The sequence below is a fragment of the Echinococcus granulosus genome (genome assembly GCF_000524195.1).
Source record: "Echinococcus granulosus chromosome Unknown EG_S00006, whole genome shotgun sequence".
In the NCBI taxonomy this organism is placed as follows: domain Eukaryota; kingdom Metazoa; phylum Platyhelminthes; class Cestoda; order Cyclophyllidea; family Taeniidae; genus Echinococcus; species Echinococcus granulosus.
The window spans coordinates 1,842,022-1,853,305 of NW_020170386.1; the positions used below are offsets into that span (position 1 = coordinate 1,842,022).

At 40.9% G+C, this 11,284-nt stretch overlaps 1 protein-coding gene across 1 annotated transcript; it reads left to right on the forward strand. All coding sequences in view use genetic code 11, as the record gives it.

Annotated features, from left to right (window-relative positions):
- Nucleotides 1-431: 431 nt before the first annotated feature.
- Nucleotides 432-10,928, forward strand: EGR_01703 (WD repeat-containing protein 62; the record flags this gene model as incomplete). Its single annotated transcript, XM_024490952.1, has 12 exons — nucleotides 432-473; nucleotides 1,429-1,641; nucleotides 2,303-2,401; nucleotides 2,781-2,817; nucleotides 4,222-4,421; nucleotides 5,426-5,569; nucleotides 6,736-6,869; nucleotides 7,345-7,561; nucleotides 7,899-8,052; nucleotides 8,727-8,880; nucleotides 9,824-9,915; nucleotides 10,681-10,928. The coding sequence occupies 12 exons, from the start codon at nucleotides 432-434 to the stop codon at nucleotides 10,926-10,928; spliced, it is 1,734 nt and encodes a 577-aa protein (XP_024354817.1).
- Between the last annotated feature and the right edge of the window lie 356 nt (nucleotides 10,929-11,284).

Here is an 11,284-nt window from a genome sequence, read left to right on the forward strand (position 1 = left end):
GGAAATCAATTGCCTTGAACGACTATTAAAAGCTAGGGTGTGTGGTGCGAATTCGTGTGTGATTCTTTCTGTGATTGTGAATTATCCTTCTTTTATTACTGTCTTTTGAATTAACTATTTCTAGTATTTCTTTTGTCTTCTGCCTAGATAATTGAGCGAATAGTGGTATTGGCCTTCTTATCACTCATATGTCAGCTACCACATATTTCGGCTATGTACTTGCATTTTTGCTGTCCATGGATCTCTTGTTGATATAGACTCCTTTATGTCCATCTATATACAGATATTTAAAAGTAGTTTTGTTGGTGGCATTTCCATTAGGCGTGAAAAGCTGTTGTTAGGTGATAAGTGAACTACTTGTTTTCAGTGTATTTTTCTGTTTTGACATATAGTACTGTTTTTAGGTGCTTATAGGAACTAATCATCTTAGGATGTCAAAAACTCCTCGTCCCTACCGTACAGTAAAGACAAAGGTATGCATCCTTAGTTTCTTAGGCACTACCTTTTTCAATTCATATGTGTCCTTTTTTATTTTAAGTCCAATTTTAGTGTGGTCCTTGAGCGTGTTCTCGGGTTCACAGCAGTGAACAATTGTTCTGTCGCAATTGATACCAAAAACTCGACAGTGTTTTACGTAGCTGGGTAATTTTTTTCAATTTTACTGTTGAATTCCATTTTAGTTCTATTTACTTGCCTGGTATGCTGTTGCTGACTATTCCATTAGGCTGACAGGAGGAGTTGTTTTGAGAAAAACTTTGCTTTGTTACACTTTTTACAGCTGCGTTGTTGTTGGAGAATCGTGTGAAACAAATAATCAATTCATTGTACAAAGTCCAGCCAGGAAATCCTTAACTTGTCTAGATGTTAGCCAGGATGGTAAATACATCATCACCGGTGAAGTGAGTTATTTTATTGTTTGATATGCCTGATCTCATTGAAGTATTGCTTAAGTAGGGAGAAAAAATAAGTGTTTTGCGACCTGTGCCATTGCGTTAACCATTGAAAAGACCTTAATCTGATTTATTATTAAAAATGCTTTCATTTTGCTCAAAGTGATTTATAACGTAGTACGTTTGGCCTCTACAGGTATCTAGTGATTCTTGCTCTCCCCAATAGTGCATTCCCAAGAGTAGTTTCTGACTACTTTCTTACTGCTAAACTTTAAACAAGAAAAACTCATAAATCCATGAATTGGAATCTGATTTACACTAATAAATCCCTATTGACACCACCGTATCCGAATGCTAGTGCATGGAAGTGTGGTTGGCTTGCAATCTTTGCCACCATTTTATTATGACTTAAAAACGCTATGCATAACTGAAATCCCTCACTATCTTTTATCGATGCACATTCGGGCATGAATATATATCCATAATGAAATGCTTGCGAAAAAGACGGGGTTTTATGGGAGGTTTTCTGTTTTCATAGTCGGGACATCAGCCCATGGTGCGCGTGTGGAGTCGGGTGGACGGGCGTCAGATAGGGACCCTCAGTAGTCACCACTTTCGCATCAGTTCCGTCCGGTTCAGTCCCGCCACCGCAACGCACATCGTCAGTGTGGGCTGCCAGGAGGACCAGACCATCTGCTTGTGGGACCGAGCTCAACTCCAAAAGGTCGCCAGTGCAAAAGTCTCCGCAAGAGTAAGTATACCATCTGTATTGGAAGGGCCATATCTTTTTTTTTAACACCGGAGGTTGTGATTTTTAATCGAACACTCACACGTGGTTAACCAAGTCACAATTATGTTGGCACTTCAAACTGCTGAAGTTGGCTCGCATTCAAGCGTCCGTGATTTGTCAGGACGAAGTTGAACTTTAAAACCATCATGATCTTTTACTAGCACGGGAACACTCTTACCTATTATTTGGCAGAAAAGATTTAATGAAAAAACTTATGAAAGACGGAGACAATATAGGTGCCGTGCGCAACGTTAGCTTTAGCCAAATTTACTATCACTGATCGCCTATCTTACGTCTCCAGTTTTGAGTGCGAAAATCATTATCACTACAAAGTTGAATAAATTACATCAATTTTAAGAAACTACTGCATTATTACTCTCATCGGCCGCTACTGAATTTCGGCAAAATTCGGCTGTTTACTAAATAACAAATGTTATAAATGTTACGCTGGTGTTGATATTGTCTTTCTGAAACTTAGCTATCCCAGTTTCATGGACCGAAATGTTGTCTCTATTTTAGGCGATTATTAAGGTAACGCTAGAGGAAAATAGTTGTTAGACTATTTCGTCAATTGAGCTTTATAACTGTTTTTTCATGAATATTGACCAGGACCTTTTTTTAGGTTAACGCCGTCGCTTTCAGTGATAGTGGGGAGTTCTTCGTTACTGTGGGCATTCGTCATGTTCGCTTCTGGTACATCGATTTGAAAAGACGTCCCAAGGTAATTAAACTCGTACTGTTAATCTCACTTCACTAACTCGATGTTAAAGTTTATGCAGTCGGGTATTGAAGGAAGAGGCAAATCATTCACGCCCTTCTAGAGGTGGGTTACACCGTTCAGTTAATGAGTTAAATGGAATTCTTCAGCTCCCTTTCAAAGGCATTCTCTGGACCGTCGTATCTCGCCATTGTTCGCCGTCGCCCTTAGCATAACCAGAGGTTTTCTTTTGGGATCTTGAATTTACAACAATGTACTTATGGTATTTAAGATTTCTTTGGTTGTTCAGATCAGCTTCATAATAATCCCAAACGCGATGATGGTTTCGTTACAAAGCTTTGTGGATTGAATTATGTCGCTTTTGGCTCATTTGATTTAATAGGGTGAGACATCCGGTGGATTGTGTGATCTTAGAGAGGGTAGTTAACTGTAGGATTCTGCAAAACAAATCACCCAAAATGGGATAGCTTGAATTTAATGGTATCTTGACGAGCAGTTCCGAGTGGACCTCGTTTACCGCCAGCAAAACGCAATACTTATTGACATTTTTGAGCAAGGTTTTCATTATCGGCAACGGTCATGTTGATTATCTTATGGACTTTGATGAAAGCATCCAAAATGGTGAATACCACTAATTGTTTTCTTGTTGCATGGTGGTTAAATCATACTGATTTGAACGCGCAGTTCAGTATAAATTGTTGCAAAAGAATGCACTTGACCAATTTTTCTTCTCCATCGGTTCCAAGTATTTATATTCTTAAGAGTTCTGGAAGAGCATGTTCTGTGGTTAGGTGTGATTGGACGTAGAATGCACTTTATAATCCTTATATAAGTATTGAAGATCTGCCCCAAATTAGTACTTTTTTGGATACAGCACGTATTCGTTTTTCATTCGTAATCAATTGTTGGGGTATTTGGCCTTAAAAATGCTTAGCATTAATTTACTTGCATCTCGAAGGACGCACTCGTTTTTTTTTATTTGCTCTGGTTCAATTTGGGGTTGTATAATTAAATAGACATTTCTTGATTAACAATTCTGGTTCCCTCCATATTGAAGGTTTTCTTCCCCATTTATTAACGATTGGGTTGGTGAATCAGTCATAAGTACCTACGAATTAATAGAATTTTGTGACTTCCGATTGTAATTATCTACATCACTTCTGTATCACTCTTCGTTACCATACTGCTTTTATGGTCTAAACAGTGTTCTTGCCCAATAATCAACTGTCGATTACAGATTTCTCCTCCATTGAAAATATATTGCTTCCCTTCATTCGGTGTTCATGCGCGCAGCTCTCTTCCCTCCATGCTCACGGGGCCTTCTGCCTACATTCAGCTATTCACTTTCCTTATATTCAAGATTTTTGAGGTTATTATAGCTAAATTTTGTTAACCCCTTTACAATTTCGCCCGTAATGCTAAGTTATTTGGCGTTGCAATTTTATTCATCACTTAAGCTGTGTGTGATGATTTACTTTTGCAATACTGTTGCTTTAGGCTTGTTCAGTAACCTGTTGTAGGAATTTAACTGGGTAATTTATAAGAAATCACTTAGAAAAGTTATCGCTTCGTGTTATACCGCTTACCATGCAGTTTAATTCTTAAATTCCATTCACGAAAGCGTGCACTTTTTGTTTCTAGCTGATGTCATGGAGGTGAATGTTTTCCGGCACAAATCTAGGCATTTACTGGATTAAATTGGATCAGAATCCCTGCGCAGAGCCTTTGTCACTACTAAATCCCTCGACTGCTTCTAGCCCACACAGCTACCGATGCGCGAGCAAGTAGGGCGTAATATACATATTTTTGTGTTTGTGTCGCAGGTCAAAGAGACACAGCCTCTGAAGGGCAGGAATGCAGTACTGGGCGACATGTTGCACAACACGTTCACGGACGTCTGCTGTTGTGTGGGACCTGCAGAGGCCAATGGCGAGTCCCGGGCCTGATCCTTGTCCTTTCACAAGCCGGTCAGCTCCTCCAAATCAATGCTGCCCGATGTGTCGCTAAGTGGGTTGACCTCAAGGTAAGTGTGGCTCTTTACCTGCTCATGCAAAGTAGGATACTAAAGTGTAATTTGATATACTTTTTTATTGGGTTTCAGAATCTCAACATGCATCACAGGAACTAGATTTGCAGCTCCAGATTCAGTTCACCTTTAATTTACTTTTAAATAAACTTTTTTTAGTAATCCCAAAGCAAAATAGCCATCGGTTCTAAGGTAACAATTGGGTGCCTGAAGACTTGATTTTTTACGTTCAAGTGATACGATGCCATTTTCTACCTCTAGGCTTCGATTATGCTTATCAAACCTGACTATTGCTCTTTCGACTTTTGGCGCGCAGTCTGAAAATTATTCACCTTTTTAGACGTAGCTGTTTTCTTCCCATCTTAGAGCGATTCGTTTATAGTGGGAGTCAATTATGGTGTAAGCCTATATTGTAATTAATGGCAGAACCCAGCGGAAGAGCAGCTGCTCTTCCTTCTGCCCAGTTAATCGTTGTGGCCTGGCATTTATGGATAAACATATTGAGCTAATCAGCGGTTGCACTTCATCAAAAATATTCTAATATAAGCTCTCGCAAAGTTTTTGCTGGTAGAATTGTGATTTTGTGATTATTATATCCACTCATATCTCCTATCCAACACAAATAGTGTGCTTGCAAGTTTTTTTCAAAACGCACCCAAGGCAAAACGTCCGTTGGCATCCCTACCATTTTTGCGCTGACAACTATCAAAAATATTGCCGGCATTATTACTTTGATCTAATGTGCATCGTGTTTTCCATTGTTTCATCGATGCGTTTCTACGCAGGGCATTGAATTATCCCCCTAGACACTTCTGCAATCGATGCTTGTCATCATCACTCTACCGTCGCTATTAGAGCTTGCAAAATCTAACTCACTGCTAAAAAATTACCTGATTTTGCAAGTAAGAGAGGTTAATTAGCACTACGGTGCCAACTGCTATCGTGGCAGCCGTCCCCCTGACTAGCCCGAAAGTGCTTTCCTGTTTACCTTCTCTCCCTAGGTAACCAGTACAGCATGTATGACGCTAAGCGGGCAGACAGTAGCAGTCGGTTGTGCTTCTGGGGTGTGTCTCATCTTCTCCGCCATCACCCTTCGATTCATCGCCCGTGTGCCCCTTCCCCACCCCCTCGGTTCTAACGTCTTCGTAATTTGTTCTTTTTTTATTTGGTGATTTTTCAACCTAAGTCTATTCGTCCAACAATTTTTTGAGACTGATATAATGAAAGCCACCTGATTTCAGTGTTATCACCGTTTCTCGGCCAGCCACATGTTTGTCCTTTTTTCAGGTGAACCGTTAGTTTTTCGGACTAAAAAGTCGGCTACTAGCTAGACAGACTACTGGAACTAAATTTCTAGATTTGATTTGTTTCATACTAAATGCTAAAATCTCTTTCTAATTGCTATTGCCTTTCAAGAAGAAATTTGTATTGGGAAGATGAATAAGGCAGTTCCGTTAATTGCTGAATAGGAATAGTTTTATTCGCTCCCATTTAGTATTTGTGCGTGGTCATATCCACACTGCATTTAAGTAGGGGTGTCATTTATGAAAGTTGATAGTCTTAGCCTTTTTGTTAAACTATTGAACCCGAATGGGTGCTCTAAAAGGTCTTTATTTCCAATGTGTTTTGGGCCGATTTCGTGTTTTGTAGCTATTGATTTCACTGTATATCATCCTCAACTAACTTACGACTTAAGTTGTACATCTGTGCAATGGACGAAAAGACAACATGCAGTATCTTACATGCAAGTTTTTGAATGTGCTAGTGACAGGTAACAGTGATATAAGTTCTCATTTCCATACATTCATTTCTCACGAAATTCGACCTGTACGTAGATAAAATCGGTTTTCGTTTACTTTTTCCCACTACTAACACTTTCAAAGGATCATCGTCGCCTTTTGCCTTTTCGTCTTTAACTGCGGTTCTCGGAACAATAAGCCGAATATATTCGTTTTATGTAAAAGGGTTTGGCTCGGTAACTTGATCTCACTTATACATTTGATCTTTTAGGTAGTTACAGGTTTCTCGAGTTGGAATTTTATGGGGTTGATGACAATATAAAAACCATTTTTTCTCACGAAATTCCTTCAAGAAAGTTTACTTGTTTATCAGGAGTCGTGATGAAAGAGACTGACGTCATCTAACATTTCCACGCCCTATTGGTTTTATGAAGGATTGTATGGGTGACGAAACCTGCTTCCGAAAAGATTACGCAATGATTGGACAAGTAGTTTGTTACTAGAGAGTAGCTTTTGATGAAATTGGGGTCTTAGTATAACTCACTAAATTTTCGTGCGACAATCTTTCGCAGAAATCCAAGGTGGGGGTCTTGTCTTCAGTCACCTCTTCGGGTAATCGCAGGGAAGAAACTCGCTACGCCGAAGTGGCAGCCATCAGGCTTGACCTTGCCGCGGGGCACCTTATCTGTATGTACGCGGACCACAGGTGCGATCATCCACTATCCCTGTTTAGTTTACACTTTCACAACTTTTAGCGACTTTAGAGAACCTATCAGGAGTTCTTGATCCCCACATTGACATCTATGGTTGTTACTTTCACTCACTGGTGCGGATTTCCACTGAGGTGATAGTGCAATATGGTGCCCGTATTAGTTAGCACCGTGACCATCCATAACAATATGACATTTTTAAGTGGATAGACGGCGTTGTGCATATTTTGTTTTGCTGTCACCGCTGCTACTTCTAAAATCGTAGGTGTCTGAATGGCTATCATAACAATGCAAATATTTATGGGCCTAGAAGCGCGGGTGGTATAATCATTAACTGTGGACCGTTCTAACAAGCAAAGTTGGGTCCGTGAATAGCATCATTCTTTCGCTTCCAAATGCATTCAGTCTCTACTGTTGGAACGTGGCCGACCTAAGGTCGATCGGGCGACAGTTTGCGCATTTCTACCATAGCCGCGCGGTGTGCGGTGGTGCAGTGACTACATCGGGCACCTGCCCCATGCTTGACGAAACCAATCTCGGTCGATGGGCTCCCGCGGATGCCGCCGGAACCACCACCTTCCACATGGAGCACTTCGTCACCTGCTCAGACGATGACACTGTGCGCGTCTGGTCCTTTCCCGTCAATCGTTCTACCCTTAAGTCCCACGAACTCTTCCCCGATGGCAAAGTATGCGGCCTTCTTTAGTGAAATCGAGCCAATTTTTGAAAAAGCCGTGAAAAATCTCTATATTTACACAGTGTTATCATCTATTGGTAAAAAAGGTTGTACTAGCTAATCACTTGCGTGGAGGCGATAACCCACTTCAATATGAAGTGCCTTGCAGCATAATTAAACGTTTTGCTACCATTAGATCAGCCATTAAATCTCTCATGCGTTACTCTGTAATAGAAACTGAGCATAATTGGACGGTGAACATGTGAATTTTTGCTACATTAGGCATCGTCTGTTCCTGTTATTTTAAGCTAGAAGTTACAAAGAGAAGCCTATTGATTTATTGTTGTAGGAAGAGGTCAGCATTTTGTACACGGATGCCAGCTACGCCAATCTCTGTTCCAATGAAAGAAACTCCAGTGAGTTAGCTCTCATGTCTGCAATTCCACTGCTGAACCACCACGCTCATTTTTCGCGTCGCAAAAAGAAGCTTTTTTCCGTACCTGGTATTTAAAAGACTGCAGCTTTTCTATTCGCGAACAAAACTGACCTTTTTGTGTTTGGGGTCATTAATGTCGTTCGATGATGAAAACGGCGCAATGCGCTGTGGTATTATTTTTTAACTGCCATACTACGTTTTTTCGGCAAGAATCTGCTTGGTCTGTGTTGAAACAAACCGTGCACGCGTACGTGCGCTGGGACGGTGTGACATCTATCATGGACGAATCGCTGCTTCATGCACTTTTACCATTTGGCTTTAAATAAATTGAATTCGGACTTTTTATGATGTATGCTTTAGTCACAACACAGTTTGAATGAAACAAACAATAACGTCTCTACTCTTTTTTTGGTGAATCATGAACTTAATAACGTTGCCACATGAACCCTTTTCTAAGTTAGCTCTGCTCAAACTGATCACCAAACCGCAAGAATCGCAAGTTTATTCCCTTATTCCTTGAAGTATTTCGCAACTCCTAAGCTTGATAGTAAGAAATGTAATGAGTTGCTTCCACGTACTTCCTTTATCTAGATCAAAAAGTACATGTATTGGTGTACCTCAATGATGGTTTTACAAGCATGTTTTGGGGGAAATGAGTTTTCCCAAAGTTTTTGTGTTGCATAGGCGGCTTCGGCCCAACGTATTTTGGCCAGGGGAGCACGTTGAACCTTTCTGCTCCAGGCAGTCCGGCGCTGGTGCGACAGGGACCCGGGCGGTGGAGCAGCAACGCCAACATCGTCGCCACACAGAACGGCCCTGGCTTTGGTCTCCGCTCCATCGCTATTTCACCCGACGCCCGACACTTTGCTGTTGGCGATCGATCCGGTCAGCTCAGGTAGCTTCCCTCTCTCTTCTTAATGTATGACATTTCTGTGTTAGTCCAAATAACCCATAATCTCCCATCCGTCAATGATGAATCTTGTTCTTATTTCAAATTTATGAACTGGCTGATTAGCGCATGTCACTAACTTCCTTTGTGCGGTGCGTGTGTTTTTACGCAGTTGTTACATTCAAATCACTCAGTGCCTAGCGCATGATTTTAGAATCGCTTTTCTTGGGTGCTGTGAGTGTGTGTACAAAATTATGCAAACAAAAGGGGTAAAATTAATTGGTGTCCATCTAGCATTTCGAAGTGGGCACCCATTAAAATGGTTTCTGCCACAAACTATTGTGTGTTTGCAAGTGCGGACACTGCCGGGATCCCAATTAGAGTAACTAAGACATTAAAGCTTCAGAACAGGAGCCTGTAATCCCAACACCCTATGTGCACTCGGAACACGACACCTGTCTGCTGGCTAAAAGGCTGAGCTATGGGGGCGGTATTGAGCTTGGAACATTTATAGAGGGGGTACTTCTATAACTTATAGAAGGGATACTTCTATAGCTTCGGAATGTGGGCGCTTTTTTTAAGATTTTAAGTATGCTCTGCAGCCTCTTCACCTCCAACCAGTAAACAGCTTTATCTTTAAATATCATGATTTCATTGGCGCTCTTCTAGCAGTTTGTCACCAATTCTTCAGTAGTATTAAAACAATTGGCAGAGCATCAGCGCGGAGCCTGGCTGGTAAGCTAAAGTTAGCAACTATGCCTGCATTCTACGGACCAGATAATTACTACTTCAGTTCTATGGTTTGTTTGAGCCCAATACTAATAGTGAAATTCGCTTAGCCTTATTGTGAGATTTTTTGTGTCAGCTATACACATGCCACCTGGTATTTGTTATTTAAACTAAAATCGTGCTCTTTTAACCTATTTATTCTAGCGCCTCTGTTTTTTAGGATCTACGATTTTAACACCTTTAAAATGTTACACAGTATTCGTGCTCATGATGCAGAAATCCTCTCTATTACGTTCTTCGAATCGAAGCTGAGTAAGTGAATTTATTTCGAACTGCTTGCGCTGCTTATGCTTAAACAATTTTATGGATCACAGAGATGTTTTGTTCATATAATTGCTTAATTTGTGCTAGGATGCTGTAGTTAAATTTTTCCAGAACCAACAATATCCGGTTTTTTTTAATGTAATCATTTTGCTTTTTGGTCACATGGATTCATTACCATATCAACTACTTCGTCTTACACTTATTGAATAGGAATGCTTACTTTATTTTGGACGCTATCCCCCTAACAGATTGTAATTCCTGGGGCCTTTAGTTTATTCGGTGTAAATTCAGGTTTCAGTTTACACACTTAAACCTGGTCGGTAGCTTTTGTGTGAACCTAACAGTTTGGGTTCCCTTCCTTAGTAAAAATATCATTATATGGTTGAGTGTAAGCAGTGGTATTTTAGGTGTGAGTCTGCGTCAACTTGAGGGAACTATTCCCTATTTATCTCTTTAGCAAAACCTCAAATGAGCTTCAAATTGTGGATCTCACATCATTCCATCTTTTACACCGTAGAATGCTGAAGTTATCATATTTGGATTTAGAAGCTTTAAAGGAAATCTTTATGTCTTGCATACATTACAGACATCAATTCAAGTCACTTCAATTTTTTCACCGTAAAATTCTAGCTGATACAGCAAGATATTACGTGAACGCCTTCTCAATTAATCGAGGTGGAGGAGGGGGAAGGAGTTATTGTAGGTGTCTTATCTTACTTCACTGATTGTGTGTTTGTGTATCGGCGGTGGCAGTGCCGGACGTGTCGCTGCTGTGCACCTCCTCGCGCGACCGTGTGATCCACGTGTTCGCGCCCCGGCAGGACTACTCGCGGGTGCAGACCCTCGCTGACCACTCGGGGGTGGTCAACTCGGCCCTATTTTTCGAAAGTGAGGAAACTCGCCGAATCTACCTCATCTCCTGCGGCGCCGACCGCTCCCTTCTCTTCCGCATTCTCAGTGTATGTCCCTCTCTGTGGTTTGTCATTGAGGGCGCGCTTTAAGGTGCAGATTTTTGTGTTGGTATCTTCTAACAATGCAAATGAGTTGAATGATATAAATTTAAGTAACATAGCCAGAACAACACACATGCAGTGTGTGCTGCATTCTCTCTATCACTGTGATGGGTCAAAACTTCGTTAATTGTCCTTATAAAACAGAGATCGGGCTATGAATAACCTTACACTGCATGCTTAGCTATCGCTCTTAATTGCTATTTCTTCGAATAAGCGAGCGTCAAAATCTCATGGTAATGAAGTGGGAATTTTACGCGAACTCCTTGAAAACCAATTTAAACTTTTGCAATGATGTTGCACTATTCAGTCCCTTGTCGGTTTGCTGTGCAACCTTTTTCTGTTGA